General features: G+C 36.7%; 1 protein-coding gene across 2 annotated transcripts in view; it reads left to right on the top strand.

Moving 5' to 3' along the window:
- Positions 1 to 23616, top strand: part of BEND5 (BEN domain containing 5) — a gene marked incomplete at its 5' end in the record, with an annotated part of 887332 nt that overhangs the window by 141427 nt on the left and 722289 nt on the right. For both annotated transcript variants that reach the window (XM_081323189.1, XM_081323188.1), the window contains one exon: positions 16471 to 16565. In XM_081323189.1, coding sequence (XP_081179315.1) covers positions 16471 to 16565 — 95 coding nt within the window. The remainder of the gene's footprint in view (positions 1 to 16470; positions 16566 to 23616) is intronic.

Here is a 23616-nt window from a genome sequence, read left to right as displayed (position 1 = left end):
ATCTTTACAAAAGCTATGAGTGGCACAAAGAGCCATGGAAAGTTACATGCTCGACATTACAAGACAAGATAGAAAGACCTGGACATGGAATAGAGAACAAACAAAAGTATTCAATATCAAGAGAGTAAAAGAATTGAAATGGAAATGGTCTGGTCACAGAAGAAGAACTGACATCAGGTGGACCAAGGCAGTCATAGAAAAATATTCCAAATATTTTCATGTAACAGGGCAGCCATATTCTGTATTATCTACAACTAGAGAACTGGTAAAAGCTGTCTCCATACAGAATACCTTTGTGTACTCTGGATCATGGCATGATAGCAATAGCACTTAGACTTATATACCACTTCACAGTGCTTTACAGCCCTCTTTAAGCATTTACAAAGTCAGCATATTTTCCCCAATAATCTGGGTCTTCATTTTACCGACCTCGGAAGGATGGAAGCTGAGTCAATCTTGAGCTGGTGAGAATTGAACTGCTGGCTCCAGTCAGCCGGCAGTCAGCAGAAGTAGCCTGCAGTACTACATTCTAACCCACCACAGCTCAAATGATCAAAAGCACTTTCTGACAATTGAACTCTGACCAGTCAACCAAATTATAGCCTCCAACCCATGTATTTAGTTTCAGTGAGACCAATCCCCCCTCCAAATTATATGAGTATAGCTTCTATGTTGCATCTAGACTCCGTGTTATTCTGTATGATTTGATATGATGATCAATAAATATCAGTTTGGAAAGTATGCCAGTGTGGGTGGGTGTTTGTGTATGTGTAACAAAATGATTCGTTCAGAGCAGCTTCCAACATTCCCAAGTCAAATTCAACACAATTTGTTAAATGCAAAAGTATGTAAATAGACTGAAAGTATCTGAAAAAGTAATACTGATTATAAGGATAAATTCAAGAATATTGAAGAGCTTATATATGACAATAATTTAGCAAAAGAGAATATTAACCAGCAAAGCAGAGGCTGAATCAGTAGTAACTTTGGAATTGTCTTTGGAACACACACAAGAGACATGATTTTGGCTTTACATGAACTTCCTACTGTTTCATCACTCTGGCAGCAATCTGCTTGACCTTGGAAAGAACTAATTTTCTTGCTGGTTCTGAACTATCTGTGTTCTAGTCCACATGTATTTGCCATTTTAATGCTGTACACCATCTGCAGATTCTTTACATGACATGGATTATTGAATGAATGAATAATTAGGATATATGCTTCAAAATTTAAAAAGCAAAGAAGACCCATTTCCACAAAAAGTAGCCCCTGAATATTTCATCTTCATCAAAAAGATAGAATTAAGCTCTCATTAAGGAAGGCTAGGAGAAAATATAGTGAGGGATACATGAAGTTATTACTAGCTAAAATTCTTTTTGGTTACTTTCAGAAATGAAACATGTATGTGCATGTGATTTCTGAAAGCCTTTTAATCTGATTGATTTAATAGATGGTTTATTCCTTCTATAATTTTGTATTCTTAATAGGCATGTTTTGTAAGACAGGTGATAAGATACTTATCTATATTCAGCATCTCAGCTTGTTTGTAACATGATCTTCATTGAATACTGAAATAGTAGAGTGAAATTCTGTATGCATATTCAATGCACAAAGCTATATTTGAACTCCCTACAGCTCAGCCCCCACATCTGTTTTCAAGGGGAGAAAGAAAATGCAAAATGCAGCATAAGGTAAGCTCTTCCCAGGGGAGCAAGATTTTGAAATGATAGTTGATGCAGATGTTCAAGGATATATCCTAGTATAAAATTGACACTCATATGTGTGTGTGTGTATATATATATATATATATATATATATATATATATATATATATATATATATATATATATATATATATATAATTTACACACACACACACACACACACACACACACACACACACACACACACACATATATATATATATATATATATATATATATATATATATATATATGTATATATGTATATATGTATATATGTATATATGTAAATTTTTTGGATTGCTAACAAGGAGTTAAAGGGAGACTAATATGGCCATTTCAGACTCATTTGTTCTCATCAGTTAGCCATACCCTTCTGAGATTCAAACCTGGGCTGATTGCACATTAGGCAATTGTTCTAACCCTTAGGCCACAGGCTCTCTCTCTCTCTTTGTTAGCTGAGAAGCACAAATATGAGGTGCCACTGCTGTGGCTACTGCCTGTAGATGGCCTTGGGCTAGGCTGAAACAGGAAATAAGATTTGTCCCGTGCCTGGGACCAAGCAAGTGTATTTTGAATGCTTAACAAACATTTAAAACGTGTGTGTGTGTGTGTGTGTGTGTGTTTTATTTTTTTTTATTTTAATTGCATTTATATCCCGCCCCTCTCCGAAGACTCAGGGCGGCTTACAAGCTTAGCAGTAGCCTTCATTCTATGTATATGCCTGCTTATTAGGGCTTTCACACACACACCCAAGCGGCATTATTACAAAGTCAGCTTAATTGCCCCCAACAATCTGGGTCCTCATTTTCCCTACCTCGGAAGGATGGAAGGCTGAGTCAACCTTGAGCCTGGTGGGACGCGAACCTGCACTAATTGCAGGCAGCTGGTGTTACTTAAGGAGGCATTAGCCCACTGCTCCACCAAGGCACACACACACACATGCACACATATATACATACACACACATCAACATCTCTCTTAAAACTGAGAATAAATAAATAAATAAACATGTAAGTTCAAGGCATAATTCTGTACTTAAATTTGAAGAAAAACCCCACAGTGTGATTTCTACAATACTCTTGAAACCTGAATTGAGCAAAATTGAGGAAAATATTTTACATTTAACATTAAAAAAGAAGATATTTTTAATGGAGCTTAGGAATTTTCAAGGGTTTTTTTTTTTAGTTTTCATTCAATTCAAGCACCACCAACTCCAAATCGAGTCTGGGTGTTGTACAAGAACTGCTGCAACATATTCTTTTTACACTTTTTATTATACGAAAATGCTTTCTTTGTGAAATACTGGTCAGTTTTGCTGCAGCTCAATATATGAAAGTATAATTATTTTGACAATAGCTAGGGTGTTATCTAGATGAGTCAGTCCACCGCATGCAAAGTGCTTTAACATTTTGTTTTGGCTCTTCCTGACCTTTTCTCTGAGGAGTGTCATATAGGCAGATGCCCTGTATCTGCATGTCTGCTTTATTCAGCTAGAGGCTCAGTGACTCCTGTGCATCTCTACATCTTGCATGTATATGTGGTTACAATTGGATTATCCTGCTAGACCATCACACACGATCATTAAAACTAGGTTTCAATGGCTTAGTTAGGTGACACCCCATGTCACCTAAATTAGATTTGTCAGTCTAAATGGACCTAATTCAGGGTAAGAACAATGCTTATCTGAGGTAGCTTCCCCCCCCCCCTACCCCCAGCTCTCAGAAATATTGTTATGCTAAGTGCAAGGGTGTTATATGATAAATTCACCATGATTAGAAAAAAAATGACAAATACATAAAAGGAACTAGTTTTGTAATTGTCAAGCTTGATAATCAGTGATGGCAGTAAACACTGTGATTGGCATAAAAGAGTAAGGTTAGCACCTGCAAAATTTCAGAAACAGATTCTACTCTCATGAAAGTAGCCTGTCATTGTCGTGACCTCTTCTATCGCATATGCTAATGTGGCCCAGGAGAATGCTTCGAAACTGCCACTGTCACAGTACAATGAGTATATATAAATAATTAATATTTGATTCTTTTTGTGCATCTTTGTGTGTTTCATGAACAAGTAATCTGAATTATTGATATTTCTTACTTGTTTGTTATTTTCAGAGCATGAATCTCTTACAGATATCTTTCAGGGATTGCTGAGATGTCATCTTTTTGACAAAGATATTTTGTATAAGATATTCATCATTTTGTGACATTTGTATTTTGTTTACACCACCTCAGCAATTCACTTCTGGGACTGCAAGTTGCTTTTGATGTTTAAACACACAACAGGATGCCAAATAGGCATCAGATTCTTCTGTATTCAAAAGCTTTTGGGCTATAAAGTGATCAGAACCTGCCAGAATCAAACTTGAGATCTGCCATTATAAATAAGGCACTGACAATTCTTATTGTGAAAGGTCATCCCAAGGGGTGAAAAAGCAAAGACAACTGAATTGGTTTTGTTCTTCGTTACAGTAGAAATACCTATGCAATGTAGTGTTCTTTAGGAGCGTGTGTATATTAGTGTTTGATCAGTCAGTTCAGTATTGAAATTGATGCATTTGGATTTCTTTCTAAAAAAACTAAAATATGTATTCAGACTCTTAAAAATAATAGTTCAATTAGTTATTCTACTAACTGCTATATACCAAGTATGGCATGGTATCGTAAGATGCCTTTGCAATTACATTGAATTAAAATCAGTGGTGGGATTCAAATACCTGAACAACCGGTTCTCTGCATGGACGCCACTTCTGGAAGTCTGTTCTGAGCCAGAGAGGCCTGCCAGGCCTAGAACTGCCCACTGGAAGTATGTGGATGCCGCTTCCGGAAATCCGTTCTAAGCTGGAGAGGCCTCTCAGGGCCAGAACCACTCACCAGAAGTGCATGGATGCCACTTCTGGAAGTCCTCCCTGGCTCAGAACGGACTTGCAGAAGTGGCATCCACACACTTCTAGAGGTCCATTCTGGGACTTCCAAAAAAGGGCTTAGGGCATCATCTGGTTTGCTGAAGTCAGCTCCAAAGACAACCTTATGTAAAGCCCTATTTGTGTAATTCAGTTACTGAATTTGACTGAAGCCTTAGTTGCTGCTTAAAATGAATAGGCAACCACAGCCTTAGATCTTATTGGTCTGTGTAGACTTTCTGTTGGCATGAATTCCAAAGGCCCCTTGGTTTACAGAGGAGACCAAAAGGTTAAGTAGCATGAGAGATGCCTGGAAGCAGGAAAACAAAGAGTTAAGTTTGAACTGAACACAGATAACAATCTACCTGAACAGTAATAAGGGTGGTGTCTATTTTTCTGCCCTTATTGTATCTGCAGATAGCCACTCATTAATCTTTTTCATGGTGACTTGATCCTTTCTGGGGTGACTTGATCCCTTGCAGAATTGTTGGGAGAATTACTCCAAACATCTGATAGATAGTTACTCATATCTTCTCAGAGTTAAAATCCAAATGTGTTGGTAGTGGAGGTGATTCGGGTGGAGTTGGGTATTCCTGAGAAAATGGACGTGGACAATGGACAGTGGCAACTTTGTATAAGATCTGTTTCTCTCCTAGTTGGTTATGGCCTTTTGGAAAGTGACACATGGGTGGGTTCAAGCTGTGGTGTTGTGGAAAAAAACCAATGGAAAAGACAAGAGACAGCAACAAAAACCAATAATTCTTACTTTAAGATTCAGAGTTTATTTTTCTAATAATTTGGAACATAGCAAGCATAATAACACGTCATCACGTACATTAATAACCCATTGCAATGAGGGCCAAATGGTTATAGCAAATTCCAATAGGACAGCTATAGGCCAATGGCAAATCAATCAGGTCCAGTCCCAACCTTTTATACCCTTTCTTGTTCTAAGACTGTAGTCAGATGGTCCACTGACTTTTGCTGACCTACTTTCCACATATACTTTCTGCTGAACATAACTTTCCAAATATACCCGTGTACATTGGAACCTGCATCCATTAGCTACTTTCAGTTCCCTATTTCTCCCACAGTTATAATACTCAGGTTCCAAATATACATAGACCTATCTACTTTGCAATTTCATATTGCACAAAGCTCAGCAGATTACAAATAGTATGTTCGTATTGTGAAATAATATAAAGTTCAAGTCAGAGCTTTGTTTTAAATCACTACTGTGGGGCCTATCACAGGTTTGTTCCAGACTCATCTTGTTATATGAGGAGGGGACTATATTTTCATCTCCCACAGTGGTAAATGCAGGAATGAGTGGATCCACCTGTTTTTAAATAGATGGTGGTTCACTCCTTCTCAAGAATTTTTGTCCAGCCTCCAGTCTTCCCTTTTGGGGTGAGGCTGTTGAGAAGGTGATAAGCCTGCCATTTCAAATAGTTCTGGAGGAAGCATATTTCAGATTGGGATATATCACTGAGATGATATTTATTATACTTGTAGATTACCTTTTCTGGTCATGTGTATCCTGATCATGTTGCCACTGTTCATGTTGCCACTGATCATGGTATCATTCTAAGCTGGTTAAGGGAGATGGGAGTGAGAAGCATTCTTTAATGGTTCTCCTATTTCGTCCGAGGCTAGTTGTGTCAGAGAGAGAGATCCAGCCCTAGGCACTGGCTCTGTGGGCTACTATAGGACTCAGCTCTCTTCTGGCAATGTTATCAGTCAGCATGCAAGTATGTATTATCACTGCTCTAGGCTAGTGATGGCGAACCTTTTAGAGACCGAGTGCCCAAACTGCAACCCAAAACCCACTTATTTATCACCGGGTGCCAGGTGGGACGTGGCCCACTGGGTGGGCATGACTGTGGTGGTCATGGCAGACTGGATGGGTGTGGCCAAAGTGGGTGTGGTCACCTCAATGTTGCTTGTGGGGAGGGATGCCTGTGGGGGCCAGGCAGGGTTGGGGGAGATCCACGGGGTCTCTGGCAGGTGGGGTGGTTGGCCACAGGCTCGTCCTGTGGGGTGAGGCAGGGTGGGTATGCCAATTGCTGTGGGGCAAGGCAAGGTGAGGTACTGCCTGACACCATCAGCCCTCACACACAGAGGTCAGCGAGTGCATGGGGGCCGACGGTGTCCGTCAAAGCCACAGCCTGACAGCTCCTCAACCGGTGCACTCTGGACAGCTAGCCGACAGCTGAGGAGGCAATGCAGTGGGTTGTGCCCAGGAAAAGGAGAGCATGCAAGACCAGGAGGGACGGGGCAGGGGAGGAGGGAAACCAGCTGTGCCGGGATGCATCCAGCCATGTGGGATCTCGGGCAGCTGGTTGAAGAGGGACGGTTGCCATCTCCGGGACATATCATGCATGCCCACAAATAGGGCTCTGAGTGCCACCTCTGGCACGCGTGCCATACGTTCGCTACCACTGCTCTAGGCCATCCAAATGAAGATTTGAAGTGCTCTCCACTGCCTAATGGCTGTGGCATCTGGGCATGAAAGTTTTGTCTGAATCTTGAGAAGACTAAGTGGCTGTGGGTTTTAGGACCCCTTCCTCACAGATCTAGTGATTTTCCATCATTAACTCTAAATGGGTGCACCCTGGTGGCGCAGTGGTTAGAATGCAGTACTGCAGGCTACTTCTGCTGACTCCTGTCTGCCAGCAGTTTGGCAGTTCGAGTCTCACCAGATCAAGGTTGACTCAGCCTTCCATCCTTCTGAGGTCAGTAAAATGAGGACCCAGATTGTTGGCAATATGCTGACTCTGTAAACCGCTTAGAGAGGCTGTGAAGCGGTATATAAGTCTATGTGTTATTACTAATTCTGTTTCCTACTGCTATGTGTGCTGCACCGGCTTTCACTTAGATTCTAAGTATGTTTCTAAAATATTATTAACAAACATGGTTTTTATACTTTCAGAGTAACAGCAGTTTTAGTTTGGCTTATATTTATTATTGTTGAAAAAAAGGAGAAAAACATTTTTATCCTAACAGTCTCCATAATTGAAAAGTACATTGTGTGTTGCATTAATAAAGATGAAAAACTGACAGATTCTCAGAGTAGCTCTAGGCACAAATAATTAACATCTGTGAAGTATGTTTCTTATTTTTGAGGCTTTGAGACTAGATTCCTAATCTTCATTAAAAGAAAACAAAAACTAAATAGAGTCTTTTTCCAATTATAAACCCATCAGGACAGTGATCATCAATTGACTCAGAATGGTAGGAGGACAAAACCATAGAATTTCAACCCAGGAGTATACAGAAAGGGCTTCAGTTTCTGTGTATTGCAATGGACAAACATGTTTATACTTTATTTCATTCTTGTCCCCAAAATGGAGCATAATCTTGCTGAATCGTATCCTTGAGCCTTCTACCAATGAAGTCAGTTTTGGAATAATGATATTAAGTTTCTGAAGAGCTAAGAAATACAGCCATCCCTATGTAATGCCTTTGGTGGCTTATTCTAAAAGGGAATAGCATGATGAAGATATATGTAATCCAGATGTAAAGCTAGATCTCCCTTTCCTGTGAAAGGAGATTGGAACTGCTATGCATATTGTTACTTAGTAAATGCTGCATTTTCTCTGATCCTCTAAGCAGGTTGAATTTGTGAAATGAAAATTAATTTAAGAGCAGGGAAGCATTTTTAGAAAACCCTCTAGCTTGGAGAGGTGAAGACCAAAATCATTCTTTTCCTCTTAACTGCTCTTTGAACAGTTGGAATGTGGTCAAATTATTAATAATGCAAGATTACTTTTGTGAGTAGATAATATTCATTTCAACTTTTAGCCTTTTCATTAGTACTTTCTATGTAAAGAATTCAACCAAAAATGAATAGAGAAATTGTAATTATGCAATAGAAATAAATTAGTAAAATTTTGACCAAGGCTTAATGAGACACAGCAGGGAATTTGAACATTAATGTTTTTGTCAACAGCTAGAAAGGCAGGAGAGATAGTGTGAAAAGAAATAATCCTTTAAATGTCAGGATGGAACTAGAGCTGTAGATAAAATGTAAACCATATTTTATTTTAAGCACAGCTCGTTGGAACTTTTCAAATTAAATTGTCCCTTACAGGGACAATTTCTGAATGGGGGAAAGAATGTCGTTTGAAATTGAAGATTCAGTTTGAAATATAGATTGAAGCTTACCTCTTCTTCTCCAGGACCCAGAATCATGTACAGATGACATATAAACACTTAACAAATTAATCCAAATCAGTCTTGTGTTTGTATTCTTTAAATTAATACTTATGCATGAAAAATAGCAATGCACATGTACAGCTCTGAATATGCCAGCTTTATGTACTTTTCCAGTCTACATATAAAGACTAACTTTGCTGCCCAAAGGAAAGAATATTTTTATAATAAACAGTGCTTTACTTTCTGGACTGGTAGATAATGGCATGAATTGACAAGTGGTTCTCTATTGTACGTGGATTTTGGATTCCTTGCCTACTACCACTGCCTCCATCTTTACAGCACATGTTGTATGGAGTGTGCAACCTCCATAGCTGATTTAGCTAAACTCGAGCGTATAGTTAGGAAGAAGGTGTTCCCACTATTGGCCATATTGAGGTGGTAAATAATAGGCAGGTGGGTACCAGTGGACAGGTGGGTACCATTGCTCTAGAATAGTGTTTCTCGATTTCAAAAACTTTAAGATATATGAACTTCAACTTCAGCCAAGAGCCAGCACTGAGGTTGAGAAACATTGCTCTAGAGCAGGAGTGTCAAACTGCCGGCCCGCGGGATGGATGTGTCATGAAGAAACCGCGCCCACCCCATTGCCGGAATGGGGAAAAAAGTTCCAATACATCGTGCAACATCACATGACGCCCCGAGTTTGACATGTCTGCTCTAGAGGTAGGGTAAGGAAAATAGCTCTCCATCTTCCTGCAATGACAAAGTGAGGAAGTGCAGTTAGTCCTTGACTTATGACCAAACTGAACTTAAAATTTCTGTTGTTAAGTGAGGAGGAGGCCTGGAGGATGCCACTTGATGCCACTTCTGGAAGTCCATTCTAGGCATCGGAAGCCGAGGCCTGCATCACATAATAGAACTGGTTGTTCAGGTAAATGGAATTGTTAGAAAAAATTAGAAATAATGTGTTAAACGTTTACCATACTTTTGGCTTTTGACTTTATAGCAAGGTGTTTATCTAACCAAGCAGCAGAATAACCGAGGAAAAGATCGCAGTGAAACTCTCTTCCATACAATAAAAGTTCTTGTCTATAGCTACATGAAAAATAGGATCCTACTGAGTACCCAGTTTTCAAGGAAGCATTAAATACTTGAATTAGTGGCAATTTTTTATTAAAGTTTATAGTGTTGCTTCTCCCTGCATAATAATATTTATCATTAAGCATGAAAGCAGTCCCAGCTGCTTCCTCTTGAGGATGTAAGATAGCAGCAGATTTGTGCAAGTAAACTTCTAAAGCAGCCAGCTGTTGCTATCCACCTGCAGCTGTAATATTGATTGAGCAGAATATGGATGCCTAAACAGAGAGACTATCTCTAATTATATGGAAACAGAAGTTTAATGCATGGCTATACTTAAAGTATAACTACTGTATGCTTATAACATATCACAATGTCTGTTGCCACTCTAATATATTATACATTCTGGGAGGGTTTTTTTCACTAAGCCTTTTTGTATTAAGGATTGTGCAGTTATCATCAAAATATACAAAAAATATTTTCCCTCTAAAAATATTCAAAGGGACACAACCATGAGATCCAACTTTGCCATTGCTTTTGGAGGGGCTTGTGAGTCATAAGGCCTAGGGGTTGCCACAACGTTTCCTTCTTATGCTTTTGAACTCTGCTTAATCATTGTTTGAAAGCTTTGAATGTTGCAGTGTAGCACTCTAAGTTGACAATGGTGTCATATAAAGGAAATCCATATCAATAGCATCAGTGTAGCCCTGAGTTTTCCTGTCAAATCCTGGGTTTGTTTTTTTTCCCCCTGCAGATGAAGCTTTGTGATGATATGTCATGGCTGAACAATTTGTTTCTTGGCCATAATGATGAGCCCATATTTCACTGACTATCACAATGGTTTGAAGAAATTCCTTAGCTGAGGGGTGGTAAACTGCCGGCCCGTGGGCCGGTTGCATCATGCGGAAGTTGCGCCCATCCCATCTCTGGCAATGTGAAAAAAGTCATGATACATAATGACACTTCACATGACGCAGCAAGTTTGACACCCGTCAGTGGTTCTGAGATCACGTCTGCTAGTTCCTTCAGAACCTTGGGGTGTAGTCCATCTGGTCCTGATGATTTGAACTCATTTAAGGTAGACAGCTGCTCACTTATTGTTTTCTTGCCTATTTTAACTTGTGTTTCTAATCTGTTTTTTATGGTACAGTTTTTGATAAGTTGGACTGTTTATTCCCTTTGTGTAAAGACGGATGCAAAAAATGAGTTAAGCAGTTATGCTTTCTTCCTGTTGCTTGTCACTTTCTTGCTACTTTCTTCCACTAATGGATCAATAACTTTTTTTTTTACTTTTTTCTTGTTTTTCAAATATATTTATCTTCTTCCCCAATCAACCCTTTTAATTAGCAACACCAGAAATCACCTGTTCATTTTTTACCATTTTCAACAAAAAGTCCATAAAAGGTTTCCAAGCTTCCAAAAGTACTTACTGTTTTGTCTCTAATCAAACAAATACATTTTACTATTTGCAAATTCTGTCATCTTCAAAGTCCACTTCTCCATTGTGGTTACTTTCCAGATTTTCCATCTTTCTACATATCATAGCCTCATTGCTATATATAAAATCAGTCTTCTGTGGGATCTTTCTAATTGGGTGTCCATAAGTCATAATGCAAAAAGCTCTGGTTTCATATAGATATTAATATTTAAAATTTGTTGTTATTTATACTTTTTTTTGCTTTTTCACATGTTCATCATGTATGATAATGGTTCTTAGACTGATGCCATTAGAAGTACATTTGGGCCATAAAACCACCTATATAATAGACATATTACTTTTCATTTGACTATTCAAGCAAATCTGGTAGATTTGTGAATTGATCTATAGAAATTAAAAGTGAAATGGTTTAAAAATATCCATTGTTCTTCATCTTAGTCTTTGACATCTTTGATAGTATTTTCCCCCTCTCATAATGTAATTCCTCATTGACAGAAGTAAATCTATAGGATTGTTCTCTCAAAGCAGATTTAAAAGGAAATTTAGATAATGCAGAAATCTGTGTATTTTACTTTTCTGTTGCTTTATTAAATGAGTTCTGTAGCTATTCAGTGCTTTAGCAACTTGTACATAACAAGGCACAGATGCTCCTGTAACATATCAGCTTCCATACAATTCCCTCCACAATTGATAAAATATTTTCCTTTGTTAATAGTAAATGAGCCATTAATATTTGTAAATGGATAGGAGACAACTACATGCTGAAAGTATTTAAACTAAAAAATGATAATGTATTCCATGGGAAAACATTAAATTTTAAATATAGTCAGTATTTTTAAACTAAAAAAAATTCAACACAACGACTTTATAAGCTCTAAATAGAAAGTTCAGAAATGTGAAATGTTTTTGTATAGTCAGCAGAGTATAAGCAGTGACAATTAGCATTTCTGGCAAATGACTGGACAATTTAGCTTAATAGATGTACACATAGTGGTAATAGTCTGTTAGGATTACAGACAGGAGTTTTAAAGTTCTATATCTGAAAATCCTAAATACTGAACTACTATATTATATTGTTATATATTATATTATATTATATTATATTATATTATATTATATTATATTATATTATATTATATTGTATTGTATTGTATTGTATTGTATTGTATTGTATTGTATTGTATTGTATTATATTATATTATATTATATTATATTATATTATATTATATTATATTATATTATATTATATTATATTATATTATATTATATTATATTATATTAATTATATTATATTATATTATATTATATTATTATATTATATTATATTATATTATATTATATTATTATATTATATTATTATATTATATTATATTATATTATATTATATTATATTATATTATATTATATTATATTATATTATATTATATTATATTATATTATATTATATTATATTATATTATATTATATTATAATATTATATTATATTATATTATATTATATTATATTATATTATATTATATTATATTATATTATATTATATTATATTATATTATATTATATTATATTATATTATATTATATTATTATATTATATTATATTATATTATTATTATATTTATTATGTATTATCTGCTGGAATAAGTGGGGTTGCACAGGCAGTACAACCAGTGTGAACTGGGTTACTTCTAGAATGCAATAAAATGCTGGAGATTATCCACTTTGATGAGCCTTTGATGATGTACTTGGGTTGGAGAACACCAGTTTTGAATGAAAGTTGGCGAACACTGGCTTGGGGTCTACCAGCAATGGGCTGGTGATAGAAAAAGAATGATGGGCAGTACTTTTCAACATCTTCATCAGTTATTTGGATGAGGGGATAAATGGGGAACTCCTCAAATCTGCAGATGATGCCAAGCTGGGAGGAATAGCCAACACTCCAGAAGATAGGTTTAAGATACAGAAGGATTGTGACAGACTTGAACATTGGACGCTAACTAACAAAATGAAATTTAATGATGAAAAAAGTAAGGTTCTACATTTAGGCAAGAAAAGCCAAATGCACAGGTATAGCATAGGTGATACCTTGCTCAATAGTAGCAACTGTGAGAGGGATCTCACTTAAATATGAGCCAGCAGTGTGCTGCAGCTGCCAAAAAAAAAGCCAACACAGTTCTAGGCTGCATTAACAGAGGGATAGAATTAAAATCATGTGAAGTGTTAATACCACTTTATAATACCTTCGTAAGACCACACTGGGAATACTGCATCCAGTTTTGTCCACTGCAATGTAAAAAATATGTTGAGACTCTAGAAAGTGCAGAGAACAGCAACAAAGGTGATCAGGGGACTGGAAGCTAAAACATATAAAGAACAGTTGCTGGAATTCGGTATGTCTAGTTTAATGAAGAGAAGGACGAGGGGTGACATGATAACAGTGTTCCAATATCTCAGGGGCTGCCACAAAGAAGAGGGGGTCAAGCTATTCTCCAAAGTACCTGAAGGCAGGACAAGAAGCAATAGATTGAAACTAATCAAATAGAGAAGCAACCTAGAACTACTAAGGAGAAATTTCCTGACAGAACAATTAATCAGTGGAACAGAAGTTGTGAATAAAAAGAGATTGAACAACCATTTTTCTGAAATGTTATAGGGTTTCCTGCCTGAGCAGGCGGTTGGACTAGAAGACCTCCAAGGTCCCTTCCCATTCTGTTATTCTGTCTATTCTTGCACTTGGGAAGCAGCCATGGTGGCAAGAAAGTTCTGTCCTAGAACAAGACTTCAACAAAGCCAGTAGCGATCTTAAAAAAAATTAACAGCATATAGATATGTATATGCACACAGAGTATATACCAGCATGTTTCCTTACCTGTTCAGCAAATGTTTGTTTACTGTATCACAACATTGTATGGCACTATTTCACTTCCAGAGATGAAGTGAGCAGGCTGCTTAGGTTTCTGGTTAAGGTATGTACTGAAGTTATTAAATTTTATACACTTCACTGGATGGGCTACATAACAGATTTCAACTTCCACTGAGAATATTCCATAGTTTAATATTTTAGAGCCTCAGGTTTCTATGCTCCATTAATCCTGTGGCATAGTTTGATAAAGTTAATCACTTTTATAAAAGAATTTCAGGTGGTGCATAGCTTATCGAAGGAACTGCAGCATTTTGCTAACTGCACTATGAAAATGATGAAAATGTCGCATTATACAGTTTTAAATACATAATACTCTGCTTTACCTAGTTGATTACATTTACCCAAATTATTAGTAGAAGAGAAGGAACGCTTGATTGAGATGGGACTATTTTCAGTCTCTGCCAGCTGTCTTTTGTTAGTCACTTTACATTTAGCAGAATTAGAAACTTTCTCATTGTTGTTGTTGTTGTTAGCTGCAAAGTCGTGTCCGACCCATCGCGACCCCATGGACAACGTTCCTCCAGGTCTTCCTGTCCTCTACCATCTTCTGGAGTCCATTTAAGCTCACGCCTACTGCTTCAGTGACTCCATCCAGCCACCTCATTCTCTGTTGCCTTCAATCTTTCCCAGCATTAGGCTCTTCTCCAGTGAGTCCTTCCTTCTCATTAGGTGGCCAAAGTATTTGAGTTTTAGCTTCAGGATCTGGCCTTCTAAAGAGCAGTCAGGGTTGATCTCCTCTAGGACTGACTGGTTTGATCGCCTTGCAGTCCAAGGGACTCGCAGGAGTCTTCTCCAGCACCATAGTTCAAAAGCCTCAATTCTTTGGCACTCAGCCTTTTTTATGGTCCAACTTTCACTGCCATACATTGCAAAACTTTCTCATATTTGTTTCTAAAAGATGCATAATTGTATCCAAGCACTAAAGTCACAGGTTGAATATCCTGTCCTCCTATCCAATTTACTGAGGAATAACATGAAGTTTAAGTAACCCCTTTGCTGTTACTAAAGGTCCATTTACAAACATAAGCCAAATTAAAACAGTAGTCTTCCTCCCAGGGGCTCTTCTTCTCCTCAGTTTGGAATCAATTCAATTTTATTTTTGATTATAAACATCATAATTGCCATATTGCTGTTTTGGAGGATGTGAAATACATAATAATTATATGATATGAAAAATATTATTTAAAATATTTATATTATATAAAAATAATACTCTGCTATTCTGAAATCTAATTTGATCAGAAAAAGGGTAAAATTCTCTCTCTCACAAAAATCCATAATTAGAAATAACATACCTTTCTCCTCCAGATAGTTTGTTAGATACTAATTAATCATTTCAGTGTTTGGAAATCACTGAAAAATCACTAGAATCAACGTTGTCTCCCTACTATGCAAAATAAGCCAAGACATCAGCCAATTTTTACCTATTCCATTCAACTGCCTGCATTATCTCACCCAGTTACTAAGATTTGTTTATCGTTAATTTAATGTGCGTGGTTATATCTCTGATTTAGCAGTTTTTATTAGACAACATGAATTTGTTCATTTCTTATTAAACTAAACTATTTCTCCAAATGATTACTTACTCAAATGTGTTAGTAGTTCTTAGTTTATATCATGTATTCAGTAATTGCATAATTATGCATGTTTTGAATCAGAACATTATGCTGTTTTTGTCGTAGTCTGTGGGGCCTTATTAGACAGAAAGCGCTGGGCCTATCCACTCGGTGTTTTCATTATGTGGTAGATTCAAAACATGCTCCCATGACTTTTCTTTAATATATCTTGTTTCTGGTGAAAAATGCACTAGAGGTTTAGTAGTAATATATGTTCTATTTTTGTAGTTTTGCTCACCATCCTCTTCGCCTTCATTTTCTTCTCCTTTCTGTGTCCCACTGGAATGGTTACTAGTGGAATGCAAACAGCAACTGTCAAATGCAGACCACAGCAGAATTTTCTAACAATCCTAGGCAGTTTGAAAGATTCCTACGTGGAACCATTGTCATCTTAAGTAATTGCTCACTTAACTACAAAATGTTTTTCAATCCTTGGGCAGACAGTTTAGATACAATGGAAAAAGTACTCTAAGAAGAATGCTGGAAATGTTAAATGTACAGGCCTGGAGAGATTTTGTAAACGGTTTCTTTATTGTCTGTGTTTTAAGCTATGCACCATTCAATTATAAAGATTTAACATTAGAAACCTGTGTGGATGTATATAGATACATTTACAATACAGCTGAGATTCTCTTCTTATATTGTGTCTTTCAGAGGGTAATTTTCAATATTGTCAACTTCAGTAAAACAAAGAGCCTCTATCGAGATGGAATGGCTCCAATGGTAAAGTCCACAAGCAGGCCTAAATGGTAAGTTAACACTCAATGAATATTGTCTTTACAGAGCAACCTTTGGCTATGATATTTTGGAATCATTCCTTTTTCTTTGTGGGGTTTGTTAAGATCTGGTCATCTTTATTCTCTTTATATGTACTTCACTGTTTTCCTTCTAAAGCAGCATTTGTCCTGATAGCATGGTTCACTAACCTTGTGAATGAGTCAGTGTTAATATTTGGCTCTAGCAAGGATGAGTGAGCTCCCTGTCACATTTTCCTAGCATTTCACTGGATAGCCAGCTCAATTGAATGCTAAAGGATGGATCACTGTAATGTTAACCATTTTTTTTTACTATGCTTATATAGGGCAATTCAAATGATAAATAGAACTGTGTGGTAGACGTTAAGTTCTTTTACACATGGCAAAATAAAGCAAGAGAAATAGATCGTAACATATTCTTAAATCAGTCTGTTTGTATTGAGAATGAGAACCCAAAGCTATATTACCTGGTCTATTTGGATACAGTTAGCAATTTTGTTTTGTTTTATTCCCCTATGAAACAATGTTTGTGATTTGTTGTATCAATCAGTATGTTGTTACAGCTGCAGGTATGTGAAATGTTATTCCCTTCTGTTTACTCAGAACTTGTATGAGACAGTTTCAAGCCCAATTATGCATAGATAATATTAAGCAAATGTGTGTCACCTTGTGACCTCTCTGTTCCTATAGCACGTCTTAATATTTCCCAATTAACTTTAGAATTCACTGAATATTCCTTATTAATGCTTTTTATGTGGTTCCATATGGAAATATAAATCTATATAAACCATGTGGAAAAGACCCTGAAACTAGGAAATGAAAACTCAGCCTTTTCCAGTATATTTAAAAGTGACATTCTTACATCTTTTGTTCAGTAACATGTATTTGCAAGTTGTTCATATGTATACCAGAATATATTTTTGAAAACAACAAACAAATGAGGCAGAAATTCCGTGCCAACGATAGGCACTTTTCATTTTATTTTCCTCCTATTTATCCAGTAAGTATAAGTAAAAGCAGTAGAAACACCCTATTATTCAGACTAATTATTACATCAAATAACAGAGGATTTAAAATATTGAAAGTGAAAATAAAACAAATAAGTAAAGTAGAATAAAAATATAAAACTAAATACATAAAAATAGTTTTTGGCCATTGTGCTTGGTGTAATGTAATATATATTATTGACGCATCATACAGGTTTTTATCTTTGCACCAGAAAAGTTATGCTCCATTAAATGTTAAGAAAACATTTACTTTCCATAGTAACTTTATCACTCTTTATGTTTGTTTGTATACTTTACTATATCTCACTTTTTCATTTAAAAACTTAGGATAACGTATAGGTGTTTATCCTGCCTAGCAATGTCCTGTTTAGATATCATAGATAATTTTATTTATTGAGCTTCTGCAGTTGTATCCAAACATAGATTTTTCTTTCAGGAAATTGATACACATCCCTGAAGAAGAAATCATTCTGTAATAGAAACCAAGCAGTCATAGTTAATGAGCAGCTTTTTTTTCATTTATTGCATAGAAAAATTTCAGATGAACAATGTTTTTGTCATTAAGAGTATTGTATCTACACACTGATTTTCTCGTTTCCAAACCATTATTGGTCCTTATATTGTGACTAGTCTGCATTATTTACATATTATTTAAATACACTTTTATTTATAAAATTAATTTAGGCAAAATACTCTGCTTTTTTAAAAATAAAAGATAGCTATAGTGACACATACTCAACTATAAATGGATAGTTAAATGCATTGGGATCAAAGTGTCCTGCTTTTTACTAATCTGCATAGAGGCATCAGTCCCTTAGTTGGATCCAACTAGGTGTCTGGCAGAGATGGCTTTAACTTCTCTACCACTTACTTAGGTTCAGATCAGTGATCACCATAAGAGCAACCAGAGCATAACAGAGGAACCAAGAGTTCCTTTACTTGCCAGTCATTAATTCTATTCAAAATTCAATTACATTTGTTGGCATGTATTGATTAACTTTGGAAATATTTCAAACATAGTGTATCACAGAGTGTTAAAGCAGGGCAATATTGAGTTTGTCTCTCACCCCATCTTCTTTTTCAGGGCTAGGCTGATGTTCATGCAACCAGATTCCAATCAATACAGTAAAATGTACAACAATAGAATAATACAGTAAATTGAGTCTGATATCAGCGACTCCAGATTTAATTTCAAAAGGCTGTCCTGAGCTGCTCTACAACTTTCTGGAAGGCCATAAGACTGGGGGCCACTCTAGTTTTGGAGAGTAAGGTATTCCATAATAGGGAAGCTTAGACAGAATGCCACCATTGGGCCTCCTTGTGTTGCAACTCCTGAGAGATAAGGACCTTAAGCAGTCAAGGACCTTTATCTGGAAAAGTCAGCCTTTTAAGTACTGTGTCCTTAAGCCATTGGGTATCTGAGCAATCAGTATCCTGAATTGCACTTGGAAATGTTATGATAACCAAGCCATTCCTGGTGTAACAGGATTAACATGGCACTATTGATACTGATCAATAAGAATGTATTCTCATCACCGAACCCAGTCTTCCCCATCACCAGATTTCCACTTCTCTCTTAATGAAAATGCAGGTAGTCCTTGACTTATGGCCACCACTGAGCCCAGAATTTATGTTGCTAAGTGAGAAATTTGTTAAGTGAATTTTATCCCATTTTACGACTTTTCTTGCTACATTTGTTAAGTGAATCACTGTAGATATTAAATTAGTAACACAGTTATTAAGTGAATCTGGCTTCCCCATTGATTTTGCCTGTCGGACCATCGCAAAAGATAATCACGTGATCCCAGGACACTGCAACTGTCATAAATATAGGAACCAGTTGTCAAGCACCTGAATGTAAATCAGATGACCACAGGGATGTTGCAACAGTCATAAGTATAAAAAATGGTCATAGGTCACTTTTTTCAGTGCCGTTGTAACTTTGAATGGTCACTACATGAACTGGTGTAAGTCAAGGAGTACCGGTAGCTTGCTTATCTTAGGAAGAAGCGTTTTCTAGTAGTGAATTTATGATAAGCTATTCTTGAACTTTGGAAAAGGTTGGGGCTACATTTGTAATTGCAACAAGATTTCTGAATTTTGGAAACCATCTTAAGTATTATTCTTTTTTTGTATAGCACAAACCACAGTAGACTACTGATATGCTCGTGCACATCTGCATTGCCATCCCCATGATTCTACAAGGTTTTGCAAATTTTAAAAAGTGAAGTAAAAATGACTTGTTCAGTGGGAAATGTTTTCTAAAGTCAGCAAATATCAACCCTAGGCACTATAACTTTATATTCAGTAAGAGTTTTTCTCAGTAGAGACATTAGCCTTCAAGTTGTGCTTGTTTTTCAAAAGCAACAACTGGCTACTTATCATTTAAATTATCCCAACAGAGATCATATGAAGAACTCTAATTAGCACCTATAGAATAGTTGCTTTTCCTTATGGAATAATCATTGTAATAGACAAATATCTTAATAGCAGTAGTAGACACTTTATATTTTGAGATACAAAAAAGGAGCAGAGAACTATAGATAACTCCCTGTAATAATGACTTGCTTCAGAAATGGGTTTCCTTTCTGTGCACAATTATGTGATTCACTATGGTTATCAGGACAAACATCAGTGACCGCAATATTCTGAGCTCACAAGATCCAAGCCAGGTTTTAGTTTGTTCCAGGGCAGTTCTGTTTGGATCCCAAAATAGATCCAGAAACTAAAACAATAGAATCAGGTAACAGAGGCTCTGTGGTTCAGTAAACATAATTTGGTTTATATATTAGTCAATTGTCCTATTATCATTGCTGAAATGTTGTGATATCTGGGTGTATGTTGGGCCACCAATGACCCCTATCAATAGTGAGATTGCTGCCTAAAACTGTTCAGCCTTTCAGTATAGACTGAGGTTAGAGTTATGCTTTCTGTTGCTTAGAAGCAGATTATTAAAATTCTACTGAATTTATGACTGGTCATTGCTTAATCATCTGCAAAGATAATCAAACCTGCCAGTGGAAGTGACATTATGTGAACATTGTGCTTTACTTATTTACCCAATTTTACACTGGTCCCTTTCCCAAAGGAGAATCTAGCCATTGTTCCCTCAATATAAAAGGCTATTATTGTAATCTCTCTTTTTTCAAATCCAAATGAGATCTTTAAATGGCAAGTAGCTAGTTGGATTTTACCCTAGAAAGAGGAAGATCTTAGAAGTGTCATTATTCCATTAATGCGTGTAGGGAATGAGGGACATATTTCTTATCCAGGGGCCCCAACTCTAATTCCTAAAGACTTTAATCTTTTAAGAGTTGAGGCTCTGGGTAAGAAATTTATACTACCTCATATGCACGTGCCTGTGTGCATATGTGCATGTATCTGTAATTATATTTATATTTTATATTAGGGTAACCATGGTAAAATTGTCACTAGCATTTCGTGCTTTTATTTCACTTGGTACAATGCCTGTTAAAGTACGATTTGTCTTTCTAGTCAAGTTCTACTGTGACATCTATTGCCTACATAGCAATATTCTTGCTCTAGTATTTTTTTTTCCTATAGTATATTGGATGGTGGAGAGTTTCCTGTGGAGTAACTTAGATGCTAATTTCTATAGATGTTTCTATAGAAACATCTATAGAAATATGTTTTTTTCTTCACATTGGGTGAATTATTGTTTGCATTTTATTTGATAGATTTATAGAAAACCAATATGGATATAAAGACCTGTATTTCTTCATGCTTTATTGATCAGGAGAGGGCAAAGCTTCTTTCTTTTTTTTTGATACATTTGCAAATTGTTAGCATGTATGTCTTCTGTCTTTGCACTCTGAAGAAAATGTTATTTGAGATCAGTAGAGATTAACTGTCATTATATATGGAAAATCAGAAATATGCATGACACCCTCTCCCCCAGAAAACCACTTATTGACTGAGAGTTGGAGGAAATAAATCTTCTCCTATATATGCCTGGGGCTTTGTAACCCTCAACATCACTACAGAAGTATAGGGATGAGAAAGGAAAAATTCAAGAACCAATTAACCATGTGGCATAAGCCTGGGAAAAGGGACGCGGTGGCTCAGTGGGTTAGGACGCTGAGCCTATCGATCAGAAGGTTGGCAGTTTGGTGGGTCGAATCCCGAGTGCCGCGTAACAGAGTGAGCGCCTGTTCCTCGTCCAGGCTTCTGCCAACCTAGCAGCTTGAAAGCACGTAAAAATGCAAGTAGAAAAATAGGGACCACTACGGTGGGAAGGTAACAGCGTTCCGTGCGCCTTTGGCGTCTAGTCATGCCAGCCACATGACCACGGAGACATCCTCGGACAAGCGCTGGCTCTTCGGCTTTGAAACGGAGATGAGCACTGGCCCCTAGAGTCGGAAATGACTAGCACACATGTGCTTTACCTTTACCTATAAGCCTGGTTAGGTGGGAACTGCCTATCTCCCATAGTATCTGGCAGGGTTGGCATGCTTGAGGTTCCCTCAATTAATCAAATCATCCCTTGGGATCTGGAAGTGCTCCTTCTCTTCAACATTGATTAACTGCTGGAATGAGGTTCTCCCTGAAATCTGAATGGGTCAATGGGTTGTTTTAGAAGAGCTGTGAAGATCTGGCTGTCTTCACCCAGGCCTTTGATGAAGAAGAGTGAGACTCCTTGCTTCATTTCCAACCAGAGATGTATAAAGTGAGCCCTAGAACAGGTAAGGAATCTTGTGTTCACTGAAGTGAAGATGAATGTCGTCTTCCAGGTTTTGGGACAGAGTGGTGGTTGAGCTCCATATCATTTTTATTTTTATTTTAAATGTAAGCTATCAGAGTCATTTGGAGTTGGGTAACTTCTAAACAGTGATTAAATAAATAAATACAAATATTTTGTATGCTTATTAATCAGTATTTCACCTGCTGGATAAGATGGAAAAAGAATGAGGGATTGGTAATTGTGTCTTTTGTCCTGCTGAAGTACTAAAATATCAAGGACAGATAGGCCTTGGTGGAGCAGTGGGCTAATGCCTCGTTAAGTAACACCAGCTGCCTGCAATTAGTGGAGGTTCGCATCCCACCAGGCTCAAGGTTGACTCAGCCTTCCATCCTTCCGAGGTAGGTAAAATGAGGACCCAGATTGTTGGGGGCAATAAGCTGACTTTGTAATAATGCCGCTTGAGATGGGGCCGAAAGCCCTAATAAGCAGGCATATACATAGAATGAAGGCTATTGCTAAGCACATTGATTTGTGCTTTAAATTGTAAGCCGCCCTGAGTCTTCGGAGAAGGGCGGGATATAAATGGGATTTTAAAAAAAAATGAGTAAAAGGGAGCATTATAAAGTGAGTTAGAATGAGATTTAAAAGCTGTTTATACATTTGTAGTTGGTATTAAATTAAATTAAATTCTGAACTGAATTATTAAATTACAAATATAGTATAGTCCTTCATATTGTAAAATTTAAGTAGGTGAATAATTAACATTTAATAATATTGGAAAATTTTCTCTAGTAAATAAGAAAAATACCATAGAAGTATTTTTGCCAGACATTGGGATGACTCTGATATTTGTTGGCAAAAGTTACATCCTCTAACAGTTATTTAAAAGATAATAAGATCTTTTTGGAACCTTTAATATATTTATTCCAAACTGTCTTCCAGTTATACCACAGGGATAAGTGGAGGTGTTGATGGCAGTATCTTCTACATGATGGCAGTGGATGACATAGTCAAGGTTCTTGGCAATTTCTCCGAGAGAAATGGGCAGATGGTAAAGAAGAAAGCAAAGAGAGTAGGCACTGTATGAAGCATGAAAACGAGGGAAAACTGAATTCTCAAAAAGAGCCAAATGTTATTTTTCTTCAGGAATAATTGCAATATATATGCTTTGAACATTAGTATTTGATGAAGAGTTCAAATTGCTTTAAAGAACTTAAGGCAAGAAAGGGTTCGTGTTAGGATCCTGAATATAGGACTGCAATCAGAGTATTGTTATATATATTCCTTTGCCAATTGGGCCCGCAATACTGGCTGATGTCATGGATCCATCTTGTTT

This window comes from Vipera berus (assembly GCF_964194415.1).
Source record: "Vipera berus genome assembly, chromosome: 3".
In the NCBI taxonomy this organism is placed as follows: Eukaryota; Metazoa; Chordata; class Lepidosauria; order Squamata; family Viperidae; genus Vipera; species Vipera berus.
The sequence above is the reverse complement of the archived record's forward strand: the minus strand, read 5'-3'. Positions and strand labels throughout refer to the sequence as shown.